Source organism: Siniperca chuatsi, linkage group LG2 (assembly GCF_020085105.1).
Source record: "Siniperca chuatsi isolate FFG_IHB_CAS linkage group LG2, ASM2008510v1, whole genome shotgun sequence".
In the NCBI taxonomy this organism is placed as follows: Eukaryota; Metazoa; Chordata; class Actinopteri; order Centrarchiformes; family Sinipercidae; genus Siniperca; species Siniperca chuatsi.
This window is the reverse complement of record NC_058043.1, coordinates 29323762-29345354: the sequence shown is the minus strand read 5'-3', so window position 1 is coordinate 29345354 and position 21593 is coordinate 29323762. Positions and strand designations below refer to the sequence as shown.

Below are 21593 nucleotides of genomic sequence, written 5' to 3'. Positions count from 1 at the left end.
GTACACCAAATGATATAATGCTGGAACTTACTCTCCTAAAGTGAGTACTTTTTATAAGCACACTCAGCAACAATAACTTTTGGGATATTACTCCTTTTCTTTAATTTCCCTTTTTGCAATGATGAATTATGCCTCTGAAGTGAGAAGCATGTCTTAGCAAGTTGCTTTCTATGGAGTTAATGGAGATACTGACTTCTGGAAATGCAAAAGATAAGAAACGGAGGAAGGAAGTATGTATGTATGTATGTATAAGTCACCATGACAGTTTAAACTGCTGGCAAGAAGCCAATAGGAAAATTATGCTATTGTTATATTTAAACAGTTGTACAAACTTAAACCTGCTAGTGCTATATGCCCTGTTCAATTAATTTTGGGTGCTTTTTTATACTGGCCCCAACACTTCAGCACTTATTTACTGTGGGCATTGGAAATCTTAAATCTGTTTCCCTCTGAGACCCTGCACGACTGGATTCAGAGGACCTGTCACTCTGCTGGGAAAAAGACCTCCCAGAGCATCTTGAGATTGGCCTTTGAACACTTTCAGAATCTGAAAGACAAAATTTGTCAAATATTAGTTTGTTGAATGCTTGATCAATGTACAGAAACAGAAAGTAGATCTTACATAGAACACAATTTTTTGCAGTCTGTTACTGTAAACAGCAGTGTTGTTAGTTCTGCAGCGGCGCACTGCTCTTGCCACTGTGAACTGCGTAAGTGTTCTGATGAATACTTACGGCCCTTGGATTGGTTGCTGTGCCTGGACTGCTTGCCGTGTCCCATGTGGTCACTGTGTTGGGACCAGACGCTGTGTCTGAACTGCTTGCTGTGTCAGTACCCGTTGCTGTGCCTGGACATGTCGGAAGGCCGAACTGGGGACCCAAACGCAGAACACACAGACAGAGCAGATAAGGGCTCGAACAGTTTTATTGTTTAGCACAGGGAGATCGGCGTTGTTCGTGCAGGTTCCGTGCACTAGACGGGACCAGGATGGAGACCGAGTAGCGGCTCTTTGAGCGGAGGCGACGGGGACTGGTTCTGGGCAGGCTGGTGAGGCGGCAGGTTGGGCTAAGCAGGCGATGGGTCTGGGAGTCGGGGAGCAGGAGCAGCGTGACCGCTGGCGTGGAGTGGAAGTTGCGGGGATCCGGGAACGGAGATTACCGGCGAGGCGAAGATCTGTGACAGAGACAGATAATGTTACCATCAAGGTAAGTATTAAGCACATAAACAGTTTTCCTTACTTGCGGAGGCCGTTTCGCGTAGTGCATACATGGGTATGAAGACGATCTGGCGCTGGAAGTGTGGATGAGCCCAGTAGATAAACTGTTGTAATGGATGATGATGGAGAACAGGTGTGCCGGTAATCAACCGCAGCTGGGAGATCGGGGAGCCAGCCCGAACACAGACACACACTTACATAGACAACAACAGACAGGGGACAGCCAAGAAACACAGGAGGACAGATACAAAAGAGGATCAGGGGGCATAGTGGCTAACTATAACAGGACCCATACCCATCACTGTGCCTTAACTGGTCGCTGTGCCTTGACTGGTCACTGTGGCTGGACTATGACTGGACCCAGCACCCCTCAACTGGCTAAGTCTGTTTACATTTGAATGTCCAGAGTCTGAAAAACAAAACATTGAGTTAATTTACAGCTAAATTCAGGTTAAGGGAAATACAGAAGACATACAGAAGAAATATGGTCTGAGATTGAACTGGATTCACACCCAACGTGATCGAATAAATTATTTGAGATTCGAGGTGACTGGTTTAATGTGATGATTACTCACTGCCTGTGGACCTGTCTCTGTCCCCGGAACCAGCACCCTCCACCTGGTGAGACCTGGCTAGATTTGAATGTCCAAAGTCTGAAAATGAGCACATGTAAATGATTAACATTGATATTGTAACCATCTTCATGTTATGATTATGCAAGAATAAATTATGTACATAACGAATAAATAGATTTAAGTGATGGATCCTTACTACCACTGAACCTTTTGATAGATCCAGCAGTAGGACCTATTGTTAGGCTGCACCTAACGAATATTTTTTTATCAATTAATCTAACGATTATTTCCTCGATTTGTCAATTAATCTAACAACTCGTTTAATTAAATTAAATTCAGTTCAATTTTATTTATATAGCACCAATTCATAACAGAAGTTATCTCATTGTACTTTTCCTATAGAGCAGGTCTAGACCGTACTCTTTATAATATTATTTCCAGAGACCCAACAAATCCAACCATGAGCAAGCACTTGGTGACAGTGGCAAGGAAAAACTTCCTTTTCAGAGGCAGAAACCTTGTGCAGCACAAGACTCAATGGTGGGCGGCCATGCCGTGTTAGGTTTTGAGAGAGAGAGGTTTTAATGATTTATCGATTATTCTAAACATTATTTTTTATTATTAGATTAATATAACAATTAATTTACCCAAAATAAATATAAAAACTTGTCTCATGTAGTGGCAGTTTCTTCGGAATAAAGAAACACTCAAGGCAATCACTTGTCTTTCTGTAGGTTTACTTTAAGCGTCTGCAGACGGACTCACAGCAGCAAAAACATACATCAGTATAATCTGCTCTGAATGGGTACAGAGGGAAAAGGGCATCAGTTAATTATTCAGTCTTCAGGGTCAGGCTTCTCAACCCGGGGAGAAGAGTGTCCCTGAAGTGTCGCATGTCATTGACGTCAAACAATTATGTTTAGCATCTCTCTAGCACTCTCCGAATACCCTTGGACGAGTCTGGTGAATGTAAAACTCTTACCTTCAAAAGAGAACGCAAACCGATCCTGGCTGTCAGGATCCACTGGGATGCTGAGAAAAGCATTAGCCAGGTCAGCAACTGAAGACCATTTACTCCCAGGTGGCACTTGTGAGAGTATTGTGTGTGGTATTGGAACATTGGATGTTCGTGCATGTACTGCTGCATTTACCGCCTGCAAGTCCTGCACGAATCTCCAATGTTGTGGCTCTCCGGCATCCCGGAGTTTTCGTACGGGGAAAATAGGTGTCCGGACTGGAGATCTTGCACATGGAATAATCACTCCTGATTTCAAAAGAGAATCAAACACCGGTTTAATACCGTCAACAGCTTCCTTTTTCAAAGGATATTGATTCTGAAGATTTTGGTGTGATTACTACAGGCTCAGCATCTTTGTTTAATCCTACATCATACTTGTGTTGTGCCCACAAGAAGGATAGTACCTGATTTAAATCTTTCTGAGACGTCTTTCACAAACATGTTTTTGTCATGACTTATTTCATCATCTGATGTTACCAAACTGGCCATTAAAAACTCCCTTACCCCTGTTGTTATAGCTGAAAATCTTTTCGGTATACTTGAAGTTGGTTGTGAAAATCCACACCTGAATCCTGAAACAAAGCTTTACAAAGTGGATCATTGAAAGCTACTGAGACAGTGCATTTTTTCATCATTCCAGTACAACCAGGTCAGCTTTAGTGTGTTTCTCTCTTTGTCTTGCCTGAACCATGTGTCCTCAAAATGTTTATCAACCCCAAGATGTACATGGGATGTGCAGTGTAACTCTTGTGGTTCCTTGATGTCTATTCGTGTATAGTTGTCTGGAAAGAGAGCTTTGACCTCGGTGATCAGAGTGTTATTTACAGAGGCAGCAGCTGAGTGAGGCAGCTTCCATTGATAAGAGTACATCAGCTCCCTGCTACTGTGTTTCACATATTGTGATGCAGTGTCAGAAATTCTAGCTACAATGATGCCTTCGGGAGTGGAAATCAGGATATTTCCTAATCTTATCATCATATCTTCCGATAATATTGATTGGGCATCATTTAGATAACAAGAATGAATGTTTAAAGTGTTTCTCAATTTCTTCACTGCATGACAATGGTGTGGTATACCTTTCCACCAGGGGTGTTCCTGAAACTCCTACTGTCCTCACAAATCTGCTGCTCATTTTTGGAAGTACTGCAAACTCTGACTCTCTGATGACAGAATCAGTTGCACCAGAATCCACAAGAAAAGCAATATCTTTTCCAGCAACATTGATTGTGTGTTCAGGCATGTGTTTGTATGCATCATGTGTATATTCGGTGTGTATCTCTGCTTGGGCTTTGTCATCAGTGGCTTGTGTGTGCTCAAGGTAAGAGATATCCTCACTTATCAATGTCTGCGTGTGTGGCTGTGTCTCATGCAGGCAGTTGTCTTTGTATTGTGTGTTCACATGCTCTTTTGTGTCACTGTGGGTGCTCTTACGTAACTGATGTGAAGAATGCTCTGTCGTCTCCAGTTCTGTGTTCAAGCCAGCCCCTTCCCGACTTGGCGTCAACAACCCGTCTAGTCAGTCAGCCTGATCCTGATTCTTGGGGCAATCTTTTTTAAAAACAAACAAATGTAACAAGAAACAAAGTATCGTAGAAAAGGTTTCATTCGTAGTCATCTGGACACTTTTCAGAATCAAGACGTTTCGGCTCCCATCCGGAAGTCATTCTCAATTGTGAAAATGGTCTGAGAACTGGTGGTCTGAGATTCAACTTGCCAACCATTTACCACAGTGTATTAACACCATGGTCAAGCCAATCTTATGCTAATCAGGTACTTAACAGTGATGAGGGAGGTGCAGCCAGAAAACAATAGGCCTGATTATTGGGCCATCATGGAAACAAAAGAAGGTCAGTTTCAGGTGAAACTAGGCAGGGTAAACAGCAGACACTCAGGAAGACTCCTCCCTGAGGGTAGGGCCTAAGCAACACAGAGTAGCTTAAATTTCTCAGACCATTTTCACAATTGAGAATGACTTCCGGATGGGAGCCGAAATGTCTTGATTCTGAAAACATTGTCCAGATGACTACGACTGAAACCTTTTCTACAATGGAACGCTCCTGGATGAATGAGGGACTACACCATCAAGAAACAAAGTATGTACTGCAGAGCATTATTCTGCAACAAAAAATGTATGTCAATTGAAAATATAATATTTGAAAGAATAAATTAATATATTACCATATTTCTAGTAGGTTATTTCTTATGTTACCATTTTAATTCTAATTAATTCTCCACCTTATTTTAGAGTTCACTCACAAACTACTTTAATCTATTCACTTTGCTTTTCCCTTCAGTTCTCTTTTCCCCTCACACACACATGCACACACACACACACCGGCTTGTCCCGCCTGCCTCTTTCTATTTCTCTCTTCCCGTATGTGTATGCACTGTTGACTTTCTTCGTCAGCACTATGTTTTTAAAGTCAACCAAAAAACACATCTCCTGTTTTGGATTTTTGCGTGTGTGGTGTTACAGTACAGACAGGCAGGGGACACCGAGATGGACCAGAAAGTTCTTTATTGAATGACAGCTAGATATATTGGGTGTGAAAAGAGGGAAGTCTGTAGGAGGGAGATCACTGGAGGCAAGCAGGGAGATCACTGGAGGCAGGTAGGGAGATTGCTGGAGGGAAACAGGAGAAACGCTGGAGACAGGAGAAACGAAGTGTTATGCCGAGTGGCATGGAGAGTCCTAAACTTAGTACTCAGTATGTGTCCTGAACGAGGTCGGACACATGCTGAGGTGAGTTCAGTATGGAGCCTGGCGTATGGATGGACAACCAGGAGCTTGGATCGGTGTGGATCGGGGAGTCTCGGGCTGATGACCATGAAGCCGAACCAGGGTGGAGCTGAGGACCTCCGGCGGACGACCCGGGAACTGGCCTGGCGCGGAGCTGGGGACCTCGGGCGGACGGCCCGGGGACTGGACAGGTGAGGTGTCTTGTGATGAAGTTCAACCCCATCTGGAGGCCTGGTGGAATGCTTGTGGTCGACCGGACAAGGGGCCGGCGACGGGACAGCAGGACGGAGAGCTGGCGACAGGACTGCAGGACTGGGAGCCAGCAACGGGACTGGGAGCCAGCAACGGGACTTCAGGACTGGAAACAGGCGACGAGACTTCAGGGCTGGAAACAGGCGACGGGACTTCTAGACTGGAAACCGGCGACAGGACTGCTGGACTGGAAACCGGCGTCTGGGCCTCTGGACTGGAAACCAGAGGCTGCTGCGATCCAGCTGGGACTGGAGGAGACTGCTGCGGCCGCGGAGCTGGGACTGAAGGAGGCTGCTGCAGCCGCGGAGCTGGGACTGGTATGATGTATCAATGTATTTCCATAATCGATAGATCGATAAATCGTCCCAGCCCTATCCAGACCCCATCTGGATGGACTTTTGTTGGTGGAATGGGACAGGAGGGCACCTTGACAATGGCCCCTAGACAGATGCAGTATATAAAATAAATGGAAGCATCAGTCATTAAAATAATGAGCACTAACCTTGTAACTGTTATAATGTTGCAGTTCTATAAGAACTACTTATGTGTGAAATGTTAACAGCTTGGGAAACTGTTACCTGTCATGTTCTCCTCTTCCTCGTCCAAACGTCAGATTCTGTAATTGTACAAATTAACATCTTTTATAACATGCATTAATTACCAGTTTAAAAAAGTGACCTGAAACTTGAGGCCCTGTACATATTCAGTGAATAGACTTACACTCAAGACAGATTCAACAATTCTCATAGAAGCATACCAAGAACATAGTCATCAAACTTGCGTTTGGCCTTTTTCCTCTTAACCACTTCTTCATTTTCCTCCTCTTCCTGCTCGACATGTCATAATCATCGCATTCACGAATGTTAACTGCAGGGTTGTAATTGTATTTTCACAGAGCCCTGCTGACCTATTCCAGGACCCATTGGAGGGTTTCCGATGTTACCTCTCCACCCATCCACCACCAGCCATGCCAACCATAACTTCTGGCACTTCTTCAATCACTCTGTCACCACAGGTTTACTCCCACATTATTGCACAACTCATGCCCGTCTCGGGCTCGGCAGAGGACTGTGATAAATTTTTGTCACTGTGTTCCCTGATCGTAGAAATGAATCCCCACCGACGAGCTATCCAAGGTGGCCCTCTTAATCTACCTGTTCGAAGGACTGGCGCTTCGCTGGGCAGGAGACAGATGGTCACGACTTGGAGACATTCCCCGATCTTTTCACAGTCTAGTAACACTCCTCCGGAAGGAGTTTGGCACGCCAGTCAGTGACTCGTCAGCCAGTCTTCTGCCTGCATCTCTACTGGCCAGTCTTCTGTCTACCAATCCACAACTTGCTTGCACTGGAGTTCCGCCGGCCAGCTGCTCACCTGCGCCGCGGTCATCTCCAGTTCTGGCACCGCGGTTGTCCCAAGTCCCGCCATCACTCCCTGCTGGATCGCAGCAACAGCCATCACTCTCTGCTGGATCGCAGCCGTCATTGCAGCAGCCAGCACCCCCTGCCAGACTCTCCGCCGGACCGCAGCAGCTCCTCACTCCCGGACTCCCTGCTGGATCGCAGTCACCTCCTTTCCCGGCTGGATTGCAGCAGTTCCCTGGACTCCCTGCTGGATCGCAGTCGCCTCCTTTCCCGGCTGGATCACAGCATGCCGCAGGACTGACTGCTGGGTCGCTACAAGCCGCTGAATCATCAACTGGGTCACAGCAGCAGCCGTGCCCTCCTTCTCGGCCAGAATGGCAGGTTCCGGATTCCTGGACCCACTGGTCCAGCCCGCTCCTCTGCCTCCGCTCCTGTCGCCAGCTCCTTGTCCTGCAGCCCCGTCGCCGGCTTTCTGTCCTGCTGTCCCGATGCTGGCTCTCTTTCCTGCTGTCCCAATGTCAGTCCCCTGTCCAGCTGTCCCGATGTCAGTCCCCTGTCCAGCTGTCCTGATGTCTGTTCCCGGTCCAGGAGTCCCGTCGCATGTTCCTGCTGTCCCGACGCCGGTTCCCTGTACGTCTTATGCTACTCAGCATAAGATGTTTCTCCAGAGCTTCTTCCCTCTCTCCATACCTACACTATCTGGTAGTAATCAAATAAAGAACATTCTGGTTCCATCTCGGTGTTCCCTGCCTGTCTGTTCTGTAACAGTGTTAGCATGTTTCCACACTACTTATCTATGAAATTGCTACAAACAGAAACATAAATCCCACCAGAAATGGATTGTATTTATAATTTATCTGCCATAAAGTCATAGAAGTTGAGTTGCATCAAATACTAGCTGCAGGATTTGTGCCAGTCCAACTCCTGAGTACTCAGATCAGCAAATACAGCTGTCCCGATTCAATATCTTTTTTCTCCAACCCATTTTCTATTTTATGGTCTCACTCTCCAACTGATTGTTCACAAAGCTTTATTGATAATAGCTCCAAAAATATCCTGATGAAATATATCACTATAACCCTATAAAAGTCTAATAATATTCAATTACAACTTTGAGATTGTGTATTGTAAAACTGAGATTGAAAATGAATTAACATTACTATTTATACAATCATGAAATACCACTGTTTATCTTGACAAAATAACAAGCTCTGATGGGGTGCTGCAGGTAAGCATATTTAACCTAAATGAAATAATTACTCACTTTTTAAATCACAATCAACATAAAACATAACAGAAATAGTCAGTGAAAGTCATACATGCATCTTTAAAGTGTAACTTTACCCCCAAATTCTGCTAGCTCCCTCCCTCCTAAGCACATTTAAGAAATGCAGCAAAAGACTGAAGGACAAACACTTTTGGGGGCGTGGCCTCATGTGTCCTTGGGGGAGGTAAGGAGACACCGACCAGAGAGAGCGACAGACAGCTAACCGGCCATGAGCAGCTGCTGTCAGGCTCTCTGTGTCCACACTGGAAACACACTGGAGCTTTGACAGTCAGAAGCACATTCATGGACCTTTTGTAAAAGTTTCTGTGTGGTACCTGTGTTGTAGCTGAGCTAACGTTAGTGGCTCAGAGAGGCTGAAAGTCTCTCTGGTGAGTGTGTGTGGGGGAGTGTCAGTCTGTAGCCATAGCCCTGCTGTTTATCATGGGATCATTATGAAGGGAAAGAATTCAGTCCGGTGGTGCTTCTACAGCCGTCAAAAGCAAAAGTCCGAACCACTGTGGCAAAATTGAAAAATACTAAGTAGAGGGTTAGCAAAAACTAGCATAAACTCCTGTGAATGATGCATCACGATCTGCATATTTTTGAAAATGTTGTTTCACAGACTCCCACTCAAAGGCAGGGGGAGGTGCCCTCTGATTAGAGGGCATTAACAGTCATAAATGTCACACATAAATGTCATGACATAAATTAGTACCAAACGGTCGACTCTCTATCAGCATTGGCCTTGCAAGGTTCAGGATGACTAACAGTAGATAACGTGTTGAGCCATTTTCAACCCATGAAATACAGATTTTCATAAATTTGTTAAGAATGTCAATATTAACACCAGCATTGATGTGTTTCATCACAGTCCAGTCATATAATTTAGTTTACAGCTCAAAAAACACTTCACTTTGTTGTGTACCCATGGAAATTAAAACAAGTTGGCACAACTTGCCCCAAGGTAGGGGTAAAAGGAGCATGGGATGCCATTCTTGCTTGCTAACTCAAATGCAAGTTCTCTGCATTTTAGGGAGTTAGTCCATGAAACTGGTCTGCAAGTTTCTTGATGTGGTTGGCAAGTTCAAACTCCATGTTATTATCAAAAATCTTATGAGCTTTTGCTAGTCGGGCATAACCTGTTCTGGGAACTTCTCCTTTAGGCTACTTGTTTTGTCGATATACCTCTTAGGTGTCATTCTGTCTATCTTGTGGTCCTTTGCCACAGACCGATTGAACCTCCCCTCTGACACTTGCCTTGCTGCTCTCTTTGGATCATCCAAGGAAGCTGAGCCTCTATTTGTCTCTCTTTTGTACTACCTTGCCATCTTAATCTTATCTGTATAATATAGAAAATAATACTTAAATCCACAGGTTACTCTGTACATATGTAGCCTATTTAAACTTTTGGGGGTAAACTGAGCCATTGACTCAACTTCACTGGTATGTTTTACCCCACAAACTCCATTTTGACAAAACAGTTTTACACAGTGTCTCAGATCCACGATTATTTATAATCGTAAATAATATACCTTATTTAGTAGTTTACGCTGACTTAAATTAATATGTAATAAAGTCCAAAATTGATCTATTTTAATTAAGATACAAGACTGATGACTTAACATGAGTAACATGATGAATTCACTTGGCATGACAAAAACATTTTTTTGCTCTGTTTTGCTTACCACTCTCTCCATGTGCTTGAGTCCAAGATGGATTGAGTAATGTGAACTATACTTCCTCAATTTCTGGTCACATGATTACTTTTGTTTATGGTTACCTAGATACAGGGGGTGGCTCATTTTACCCACTGGCTTGTCTTACCCATTCTCCCCTACTGTAGATACTGCAATGCACACTTCAGTAGTACAGCATTTCTTCAGACCACATGTTACAAAGCCAAGGAATGCTAATTGCTTGTTAACATGACTGGAATTAGATACATCCAACACAGCATCCTTGCTAGCCTACACACTCATCCTCCAACTAAGCAAAACTACAAAAGGATGATATAAAGTCACCCACTATCAATCACAATAAGACACTAAATATTGACAAACCATGTGCCCTTATCAGTAGGGCTGGTTTTTAAAAAAATCGATTTTCTAATTCAAATCGATCATTATTTGAATTATCTGATATCGATTCATAAAATCAGAGATCGATCTTTGTGTCCATAGGCTATAGCGTTTTTTTTCTGGCAGAGACGCGCTGGCAGGGCGCTGGAGTGAAACACTTGTGTGGTGAGAGAAAAAAATACTGCGTGGAGACAAGGAACAAGCAGATTGACATTAGCTAAGTAGCTAAAAAGAGAAGGAAAAAAACACCCAGGTCAGAAAGTGGTGTTTACCCATAACTTATTTTTCGATGTATGAGGCTGGGATGTAGCCGGTTTTCCCCAAGCTGCAGCGGGACCCCAGTAACCAGTATTAGTTGCTCCTCTCCAGGAGAAGCTTTCTCGGGCCGCGAAGTGCAGAAAGAACCAAGGGTGCAATACTTGAATACTTGGGGAAACTTTACAGATTTGGCTGCTTTCACGTGTTGTGCTGCCAGCTTGATGAACTCTTTCTCTGAGCTAAAAACAGCACATAGATGCGCCAAAGGTAAGGAGATGGAAGCTCACAAACAGTGTTGATACATAACCACGCAGTATTAAAGCATGAATGACGCTAAAATTCATAACAAGAGGTTTTGTGATTCGAGAAATATCAGCTCTGTTATAGGTGATTTAAAGGGTAAATTCTTAATGTAAACATTAATATTTTAAATAATGGTTAGAGGGTTCCTTGTACAATTTACAGCATTAGTTCTCTGAGAATCTCTTTCATATCCAAGCAAAATTGGTATTGTTACTGAAATGTCCCTAAACGAATCGATATTGAATCGAATCGGGACCTTGTGAATCAAAATCTAATTGATTAGGGAAATCAGTGGCGATACCCAGCTCTACTTATCAGCCAGGTGCTAAACAAACAAAAAGTAAGACAACCTTCTTTTTTTTGGACGACATACCTGCCGTTTTTACCATGCATCTTTTTCTCCTGTCAGCATTACTCTTTCAAAATAAAAGCACCAGTGTTTATAATGTAACTAACAAACAAAATTAACAGCCTTAAGAAAATACCTATAAAATGAATAAACATGAAAAACAACAGATTATTTAGGTAATTTACAATACAAAAGATGCTATGATATGTAAAACTATGGACTTTAAAACTCCACTTTTAGAGGAAATAACTGGATCACCCATCACTTAATGTAAATGTTAAGCATAATCTTTTGGGGTCAATGAATCAAGGTTTGAATTAGCCTACATGACAGCATGTAGCTACACTTTTGCTTTTAAAGGAATGCAGTTAGCTAGACAGAGGCATTGCGGGTTGGGACACACTTGGCCCCGTTTGGGAATACACAAGTGCACAAATCACTTGTGCTAGTCCCAAAATCAGGAAGGGGGCGAACACTTTTTCACACCACTGTATATAATTCCTTTAGTATTTCCTGTAGTATTTCTATGTTTTTTCAGGAAATTACTATAGTTATACTATATTATTTTTATAGTATTACTATAGTGTTTTCAATAGTATTTCTATGTTTTTTTTCAGATGCACTATAGAAAGTTACTTTAGTAATACTATACAGCTATATGCTGATATGATAGTGAATCTAAAGTTACTCTTTCTCAACCCAACTGGCAGCGGCAGATGGCCGCCCACCTTTGAGTCTGGTTCTGCCCAAGGTTTCTGCCTCTTAAAGGAAGTTTTTTCTTGCCACTGATGCCAAGTGCTTGCTCATGGTGGGATTTGTTGGGTCTCTGTAAATAATATATTTATAAAGAGTACGGTCTAGACCTGCTCTATAGGAAAAGAAAAGTGCAATGAGATCACTTCTGTTATGAATTGGCACTATATAAATAGAATTTAATTGAATTATAATTGTGTAACTTATAACACACATAATCAACCTACCATTTATTATTAGTAGTCAAATACCACCTAGAATTTTAAAATAGTAATGTAATGGTAGTGGTAATAATAATAATAATAATAATAATAGGAATGACAGTTATAGGAAAAATAATGACAGTAATAGTAACAGAGCCAACAACAACAACAACTGTAGTAGCAGTTGTCGAGGACCACGGGGGCAGCAAGTGGCTCACAACCACAGATCCGGTCTCTGCAGCTCCGGAGGTAGAAATACCTGCTGAAAGCGACAGGAGAGGAGAGAAACGAGAAAGCACAGAACTACAGGAGAGAGAAGATGTCGAGTTAGTAACATGCAGTAATAGGATAAAAATGCATACAGATGGAGAGGGTGAGGAGGAGAGAGGAAAGGCCTATAGCAGCATAACTAAGGGATGGTTCAGGACTCATCCAAGTTACCCAAAACTATAAGCTTTATCAAAGAGGAAAGTCTTAAGCTTATTCTTAAATGTGGAGATGGTGTCTGCCTAGTAATAGTAATAACTATAACACAAGCCCATAAAGTAGTTCAATTATGATCTCTTGAGAAACAAAAACAAAATAGATAGATAGAATAATAGATTTAAATTTCAAAAAGTGTGAATGTGACTATAATTACAATGTATGTGGTTAAAAACACAGTTTAGGGTTTGGAGAATTTTGTCGCATGATTTGTTAAAATGTGCATGCACACTGGTTACTGAAGTTCTAGTCTGCAGCCACACTATGTACTCATCAACCACCAGAACTAAACACTGTGTGTAATTTGAAGTAGACAGATGATGCCGTGATGTGACACTAGATGGCACTGTTGCTCAAATCTAAGACCCTACATGTTCCATTTAAAATACAGTAAATGTTGAGGTGTATTTGCTTTTTGTTTCCATTGGTGGAAAAAGTATTCAGTGTCCTATACTTAAGTAAAACTGGTCATGCAACAATGTAAAAATACTCAAGTTATTATATTATGAGATTATTATTAATGATGCATACACATGTAAAAATAATTTTAATATTGTAGGTGGTCAAGGTAGAGCTTATTTTAGCTACTTTATATTTTGTTGGGCAGTTTAATCTATAACAATGCATCCTATTTTATAAGATGATAATATGTTTAGTATGGAAACTCCTTGGTTATGTAATGCAAAGTACTAGTAACAATAGTTGTCTAATAAATGTAGTGGAGTAAAAAGTACAGTATTTACCTCTGAAATGTAGTAAAGAAAAAGTGGGAAGTACAAGTACCTCAAATCTGTAAAGTACAGTACTTGAGCAAATGTACTCAACCCACCGTTGTTTTTTTCTAAACCTTCCACTATTTGAGATCCATGTACTGTAGGTTGAATGTTTTGTTTTCACCTATTTGAAACCTTATAAATGCACATTGTAAATATCAGTCCTTTTGTTGAGCTTTTCTTAATTGACTACTAAACTAAAAGACAGTGCGTGACTCTTACATTAATGGACCCTTAAAGCGACAGCATCATCTCTTATTAAAAAAAACTACTGTGTGTCATGGTTTTTGGTTTGTGTTCTGTTATTTCACGTTTTATTTTGAAATAGCCTTCTTCCCTCAAGTGTCTTTTAGTTTTGCTTCCTGTTTTTTATTGTTTTCACCTGTGTCTCGTTGTCTCCCTAACCTAAGTGTATTTAGTCTGTGTCCTTCCTTTGTTCAATTGTCAGTTTGTTGTTGTATCTCTGTCAAGCACCCTGGGTTCTTGTATCTGTGAGTTCTAGAGTCTTTGTGTCCCTTTTCCGTCTGTGGAGTTTGGATTTTGCGATTTTTGAGTCAGAGGAGGAATCGGAGTGCGAAATTGCAAATGAGGACTCAAGACTATTTGAAAATAAAAAGAAAAGGAAGAAGAGTAATTCAATTGATTCCAGTCAAACAATGGGATTTTCAAGGATCCACATGAGGTCAGAAAGTTTGTAGGAAGAAAGCTTGGAGATGTAAGATCAGTCAGGATAACAAGAAGTGGGATGGCTATGATTGTGTATCACGTCAGAGATAAAGCCCTGAAGATTTGTGCATTTGGAGATCATATCAGTATGACTTGCTTCCTGCTTACATCAGAAGTAAGGAAGGGACTAGTAAGCGGCGTGCCACTGACAGTAGAGGCCGAGTCATTTTGGAATGTTGAAGGTGTGTGTGTGTGTCAAGAAGACACACACACACACAGTTTCTGTTTCTGCTGTCAGGAATATGGACACGTTGCTGCAGTATATAGAGGAGTCAGAAGATGTGGGAAGATAACCGTAATGAGACTCAGCTGCCCAGCGCCTCAGAGCCATCATCTGTTCTTCCTGGTCCCCAGTCGGCAGCCTAGCTGACACCAGTTCCTGCGCCACAGCGGCGGTCTCCAGTTCCTGCACAGCGGCAGCGACCTCCTGAGCTCCCTGTTGTCCTGCAGCAGCCTTGCCTCCTGAACTCTCTGGGCTGCAGCAGTTGCCTGAGCTGCAGCACACTCCTGCCCCTGCTGGATTGCAGCGGCCACGTCCTGCCTCTGCTGGATTGCAACCATCTCCAGTTCCAGTTGGGCCATAACCTCCTGTCCCTGCTGAGCGGCAGAATGAAATATCATTGTTTCTCCTAAACCTTCTACAGTACCAGAAACGCGCATTCTTTCAGTTCTAAGGGGCTGCCTGGGTTTCATCGCTCTTACACGGTGCTTGTTTGTATGGATGTTCATCTTGTGCTTGTTGCTGGTAACTATATTAGGAGTCAACATTATGCTCAATAGTGATGTTTGCTCTGGGGGCTGGCTGGGATTGAAATGTAAAACTTGATGCATCCCAGTGATTATGAGTTACACCATTATGGTCTGTGTGTTTTTGGAATAAAAAAAACTGTCACTTGTAATTGTTCATTGTTTTTCTCAAGCAAATGACTGATTTCCTCATGAATATATATTTGTAGAAGCAACATTTTGTTTTGGTGTTGATGAGTAACTGATGTTGTGTATTCTTGTGCAGTGCAGCTAAATTACTGGCAAAAATGTTTTTTAGGAATGTATGGGGGGGAAAAAAAAGAATGGACTAAAGTGTGACATGATTTATAATCCAAAGCCTATTTTTGAACCAGAAAATCACGCTTACAGTTGGCAAAAAACTACTAAACTTATGTTCTGTGTGTGTGTTTACCCTTGGCCTTCATCCATCTGAGGGACACCCGGAAGTCAGGACATCCCCCTCACGCTCATGAGAGCATGCCTTGTTCCTCACACACACCTCCACAGGTTTCCGGGCTGTTCTGGACCGGACTACCCACTATCAGCCGCCGCACCTAGGTCAGTAGCCACTCGTTTCATTACTCCAGACAGCAAGTACAGTACAATTTTAAAAGGGCGCTGCCATATGTTCCTCCACTAGTGCGAGGATGGAGAATGTGACTCACATAACATGCATGTTAATGTAAGAAAAGATTAAAAACTGCAGTGCCACTCTGAACAGAGATGTTACCATACCAGGGTTACGTCTGTTTTTTTTCACATTTTAATATCTACCTTCTCAGAGAGACTTTTCAATGACCTCACGTGCACCTACAGTACCTATCATTTTAATGTTTGTCTGGGAATAATAAGTGTGATGCCACATTGCAGTAAGACACAATCTCTAATTCTCTAATTCTTGTTCCTCTGCCAGTGTGATTTAGCAGCACCGTTATTAGAACAACAACTCGCTCCAAATTGAACAAATGCAGTCAGGTGAACTTGTGAGGGGAATTTAACCTAACTAACCTTCTTAATGCCCTACAAATGATGCCTGTCCTCATTTGTCAGAGAATAATACACAGCATGAAGAAACAGGTCACTGTCTGTATTTGTAAACTAATTGCTGCTTGATCTGATTCAACCAGGTAAACTTCACTACATTTTTATTATCTGCTTACTGAAGCACAAAAGTGATGAAATAAAAATCTGAAGGAATTACAACCCATTTGATAGTCAGCAATTATCACCCTAATTCTGACCTTTTGTGAGAAAATCATATTTTTAAATATCACACATTTCTGTTATATGATTTGAAAAACACACCAAAATCACGCTATACACAAGACAAACAAAGCTTGTTACAAATTGAAAACCTGTATTGTGCATACAATAAATAGTGCTTACAAAGGTATTTTTGTCTTTTACACAGACAAGGTTTCTGTTTATACTGTTGATATGAAACACATCATCAACTGAAACAGTGAGACTCAGACAGAGCTTGGGGACTACTGATACTGGACTGGGATTGGTCGACTCAGTCAAATGCACGTTTCCTCCTTGTGGCATCAAAAAGGACGTCATTCAAAAGAGTGTTTACAAAAAAGTCTGCTTGTCTATGGCAAATATATGACCTTGATTCTTCCTGCTCCTCTGACAAGGTGAAGTGAGGGTTAAGGTCATGTTCCTCTGAGCAGAAGTGGAGCTTGCGGCATGCGTCCACGTCTACTGGCAGCTCCACGTCTACGTAGCCTCCAAGTTTCGCTGGTACCCAATACCAGGGCATCCACTGACTGTGGGGCAGGACACTGGAAGACTCCGTGCAAGATCTTCTGACAGAACCAGATATCAGCAACTCTTCACAGAAGAAACCTTGCTAAGGCCGGTGGAACCTGCAAGGGCGAAAACAGGGAAAGTGTGAGCGTGGGCAAAAATATTCAATCATCAATCAAAAGTCCTATTATTAGCCCAAGCAGCCAATGGCCTCTCCTTGCGTAAGCACAACCTAACTAATTCAGGTTTTTTTTTAGCTACAGTCTTGACATAGGAAAAACAAAAGCTAAATATATGCAGAAATTCATTATAGTGGAGAGGTGGTGCAACTTTCTCATCTCAAGGGGCCTAGTTGCAGCTGTTGCAGATGTGCAACTGTTGGATAATGCACCTTTGTCTTGGCACAACGTCACACTGACCCCTCTTAGATATCATCCACTAACAATAAAGCAGACAAAAAGAGCAAAAAAGGATAATACGTGTTGAAACTGACCTTGTCAGATGCTTGCTTGAAGAATGAACTTCCATCTCATTACTTTTGAAGTCGTTCAGCTCCTTCCGTATCGCTGCCTGCGGAACAAAAGCAACATCAGGCGTAAACCCAGGTTTGTCTCTTCATATATTGATGCAGTCACTCAGGTGAAGCTCAAATGAGGATGTTATGAAAATGGAGAAACATCTGTTGTTTAGGTGCTGATTATGTAAGAGTCACTGGGTTTTATGTCAAAGAAAAGGCGGTGGTGATGATGATGATTTCAAGTACTGCGAGTATTAACCTATTTTCAAACCCACAATCAAAGTATGTGGCAACCAGGTTTGATTAGAAATATTAATTGTGAGAAACAGGGTTTCTGCAGGTTTCATCAAGTTAAATTTAAGATGTTTTAAAACCTTTTTAATACCACATAGAATGCAATTTAATACCTGTTGATAATGATAATTTCAACCAAAGTAAAAACCAGGAGATAATATGGCCTAGAATAAATTTATCATAACACATTTTTTCAGTACTTCTCAGTATATAACAATAATTCCTAGTGATATAATCAATTCAATTAATGTGACCTGTACCTAGATAAGTGGCATAACCATAAACCAATACAAAAACTTCTCATCAATCATAATTCATATACTGCAAATTAATCTACTAAAGCTAAAAACTAAAAACTTCACTTGCCCATTATGAGATGATGAGCTTCCTAGCTACAGTAAGCTGCAGTAGTGACAGCGTTTGCTGCAGGTCTGATGTGTGCTGATGGAAACAAAGAAGGATTGAACAGTTTCCTGCAGCACAAGCCACTGTCTCAACAGTCCCACTTTTAGTTCTTAAGTGTATAACTTCTTACAGCATGCAATTGGATACAAAACATTTTAGACTTGTAAATTTCATTTATGACTTTAATACTTTCCAAGGCCTTTTTTGAGGAAACTGAATTCGATACTCAAGACCTTTCAAGACCTGCAAAAACCCTGGAGAGAAGCAGACACAGGTCTATTTCACAAAAGATGCCAGAACATGGCCACTGAATCAAATTCTTGCATTATTTTCAAATATAAGGTACAAGGCAATTTATTTATCACTTTACAACACGGTTGTATAATGAAATTAAAGTTTGTAGTCCCTTTATGCTACACACACAACATAAGAGATAATTAATTCATATTAAAATAGGGTAACATAAAATAAATAAAATAAAATAAAACAATATATACAGTTATTTATATATGTATACACATAGCCTACATGTATACACCCAGAAAATAATTCTGCAGTGTCTGATGGAATGTAAACAGCAGATAGAGATAGTAATGCCTATATGGTTTCCATCTTCACATAAAAAGTTCTACATTTGTAAGACAGTGTCCATCCACTTTGCCTGCATTTGAGCACCAACCATCATCGATGTAAACACAGACTCCTCCTTTCATCTTGTCGGAGTCTTGCACTCTGTCAGCTCGGAAAACTGTCTGCCTGTTGAGTGCTTGATCCAGGATGTTGATGAAGCAAGTCTCTGTAAAGATGTAGCCACAACATTATCTGATTCCCGTTGCTTGGCCAGCCTAAGTCCCATTTCGTCTATACCGGACATTAGCCAGGAGCAGCCTTAAGTCCAAGCTGCGCCAGCATGGCTCCTATCCCGGCTTTCTTTCCTCTCCTTCTGGGTGATCACAGCAGCTGCCGTGGTGCCTGCCTGGTCTGGTTGATCTGACTCAAGGTCCGCTGCTCTTTAATCCAAACCCTGGCTTCCTTTTCCGATAACAACAATGATGTATTACTGTCATAGGTATTGTGTGTTTCAGCAATAAAGTCAAAAAATGAAAAAAAAACAAACAAATGAAAAACAAGAATGTAGCTAGTGGAATTTGAAGGTCACACACAGCCGTTGCCATAGTCAAAATCTTCTGATCCAGTCGATTTGAACAATTTTGGCTTAGCCCTTTGAATCAAATCCAATCAGACATCATTCAATGATGTTTCAGGAATAAAGGCGAAAAAACCCCAAACAGATGAAAACAAAAATGTAGTGAATTTTGAAGGAGCTTGAAGGAGCTAGCAGCTGCTGCATCTACATGCGCCGCCGTTGCCATAGCATTTTAAAAGGTCAGTGTTGCTGATCTGTCCTAAAAACACCAGAAAGACGTTTTTTTTTAGCTACCTTGTCAGCAGCTGACAGTCTGGTCCAAGGCTTGTCAGCTCGCCTGTCGTAGTCCTGAGCTTTGGCCACTTCCACATAGTCACTGAAACGAATGAGGATCTTTCTGTCCCGCAGCTCGTCCACTGTCGGCCGCTGATTCAGCTGGATAATAAAGATAACGGTCAGCTCAACAGCTTATCAATGCATTCAATCACCAAAGAGATTGGTGATAGAAACTAAATATTAAAAACAACAGCAGGTTGGGTATTAAGGTTCTGTTTTGACAGTCCCTGTGAGGCCTGGTGTGTCGCCAACATGTGGGATTAAATGGATTAAATTTTAGGAAACTGATCACTGCAGCCGCTTACCTTTCTGTTCAGCCGCTGTTTGATTTCCCTCCTCTCCTCCTGTTCTGTCAGATCATTTCTTTCTGTTGACACAAAGAAAGACAAATATTCTAACCAAAAAGCAAGTCAAAATCATTTAGTTACTTTGACTATATTTCCCTTATGATGAAGATCAAATGGGAATCACTTTAATCAGAAATATTTAGGCTATTTGGAGATGCTCAGATTGTAGCAAATGTCAAGTAAATACACTGTCACTGTTTATTTCATGGAACTGTACAGTTGATGAAGTCTGTGATTAACAGAGCCAATATGTCTGGTCCTCCTCATAATCAATACTCCTAAGTAAGCAAGTCTGCAGCTGTGCTGAGGACAGGACTCATGGACTGACTTCAACTCTGGATAACTGCTGAATGTGAGTTAGAGAGTGAGATCCGGGAAGATTACAGCACTAATAGGATTTATCTTCATTAGATATTGCAGAAAGATCACTAAAAGTCACTTCCTTTATTTTTAATCACTTTTTTCATTCCCCCCAAAATTTGGAGCTATTGGGCATTAAAATGAGGCTGGCACCTGTCACAGTCTGAGTACATTTCACTCTTTGGGTGAACGCAGTGCAATAGGAACACATGATTCAGTCATTTTCGTTTTTACAAAAGGCTTTGTTTGTGGTTGTGAGATTGGGTCAATAAATATGTTGTGGTTCAGGGTTAGTGTCCTGATTGCAAAGGGCTGTGTTTAGCTTGAACACATGTTCCTATGCAGGGAGAGACGGGGTCAGTGATGAAACAGACAGCTGCTCAGAGCTCACAGGTGGCCTGTCTCAACTGGAAGACACAGTTCACTACAAATGTGGGACAAATGTGTTCTGTATTGTCAGGACAGCATAACTAGTTTCACAGACTAGTTTCACAGTTTGAAGTGCTACAATCTGACACCTTCTCCGTATGGAAGTAAAGCTATTCCTCTGAATATAACAGTGTCATTGCTTCAACAAGGAGCTTAAATAATATTAAATTATATATGAGTTAAAATCCCCATGGGGAAGATACAAGAACATACAACAAGGACTACAGTCAACTAACTACTTAGTATGACTGAGAGTCTGTATAAAAATAGTAGGAATATTATTATTATAATCTATATTATAGATTTTGAGGATTTGTAGTTAGGGGTGTAATTTGTCCATGATGTCTATATTTGAATATTCTTCTGCAAATATGTAACAAAAAAGTAGAGCTGATTAATCTAAACACACAAACAAAAGTCCATCACAATTTCCCAAAGCCAAAAGTAATGTCTCCAATAAACTTGTTATGTCTGAACAACAGTCCAAAACCCAAAGATATTCCATTTACAATGATATAATACAGAAAAAAACAAGGAATCTTCACATTTGAGAAGTTGGAAACAGAATATTTGGAGTTTTTGCTTGAAAAATTACTCAAACTATAAACAAACTAATTATTATAATAGTTGATCATTTACAGAATACAGAACGTCCAATAATGGGATTTATCGAAATCGTGATGGTCATCAGATATAGGCCTAATCATAATAATTCTTTGATTTGGCGATATAAAGCTCTATCGATGGTTTGCTCATGGTGGGATTTGTTGGGTCTCTGTAAATAATATTATATAGAGTACGGTCTAGACCTGCTCTATAGGAAAAGTGCAATGAGATAACTTCTGTTATGAATTGGCGCTGTATAAATAAATAAACTGAA

The 21593-nt window shown here is 41.4% G+C and overlaps 3 protein-coding genes and 1 long non-coding RNA gene across 19 annotated transcripts in view; 1 reads left to right on the top strand and 3 right to left on the bottom strand.

Moving 5' to 3' along the window:
• The window catches only part of LOC122869409 (solute carrier family 41 member 1-like), a 33877-nt gene extending 29415 nt beyond the window's left edge, over positions 1-4462 (bottom strand). The window contains exons 1-5 of one of the 12 annotated variants that reach the window (XM_044182472.1): positions 2774-4462; positions 1792-1869; positions 1512-1625; positions 735-869; positions 417-547 (exon numbers count right to left, since the gene is read on the bottom strand). In XM_044182472.1, coding sequence (XP_044038407.1) covers positions 417-547; positions 735-780 — 177 coding nt within the window. In that variant the 5' untranslated portion in view covers positions 781-869; positions 1512-1625; positions 1792-1869; positions 2774-4462. Of the gene's footprint in view, positions 1-416; positions 2233-2773 lie in introns of those variants that run through there. The other 11 variants (XM_044182426.1, XM_044182443.1, XM_044182453.1 and 8 more) reach the window with 11 other exon arrangements.
• Positions 4463-5310: 848 nt separating this feature from the next.
• LOC122869467 lies at positions 5311-12230 on the bottom strand. The gene is made up of 3 exons (XR_006376326.1): positions 8510-12230; positions 6380-6417; positions 5311-6241 (listed from the first exon to the last, which is right to left on the bottom strand). It is a non-coding gene; the product is annotated as an uncharacterized LOC122869467 (long non-coding RNA).
• On the top strand, positions 5756-7899 carry LOC122869402. The gene is made up of 2 exons (XM_044182377.1): positions 5756-6118; positions 6697-7899. Exons 1-2 carry the CDS (start codon positions 5756-5758, stop codon positions 7075-7077), a joined length of 744 nt encoding a protein of 247 aa, XP_044038312.1. The 3' UTR covers positions 7078-7899.
• Positions 12231-16463: 4233 nt separating the features above from the next.
• The window catches only part of phactr3b (phosphatase and actin regulator 3b), an 89317-nt gene continuing 84187 nt past the window's right edge, over positions 16464-21593 (bottom strand). For 4 of the 5 annotated variants that reach the window (XM_044182235.1, XM_044182253.1, XM_044182268.1 and 1 more), the window contains 4 exons: positions 19883-19944; positions 19536-19676; positions 17372-17448; positions 16464-16997 (listed from right to left, as the gene is read on the bottom strand). In XM_044182235.1, the coding sequence (XP_044038170.1) occupies positions 16982-16997; positions 17372-17448; positions 19536-19676; positions 19883-19944 (296 nt within the window). In that variant the 3' untranslated portion in view covers positions 16464-16981. Of the gene's footprint in view, positions 16998-17371; positions 17449-18258; positions 19127-19535; positions 19677-19882; positions 19945-21593 lie in introns of those variants that run through there. The other variant, XM_044182244.1, reaches the window with a different exon arrangement.

Coding starts and splice junctions, on each gene's coding strand:
- LOC122869402 (XM_044182377.1), top strand. CDS start 5,756: ATGAAGTTCAACCCCATCTGGAGGCCTGGTGGAATGCTTGTGGTCGAC. Junction 6,119..6,696: donor CAGCCGCGGAGCTGGGACTG/GTATGATGTATC, acceptor GTATTTTCACAG/AGCCCTGCTGACCTATTCCA.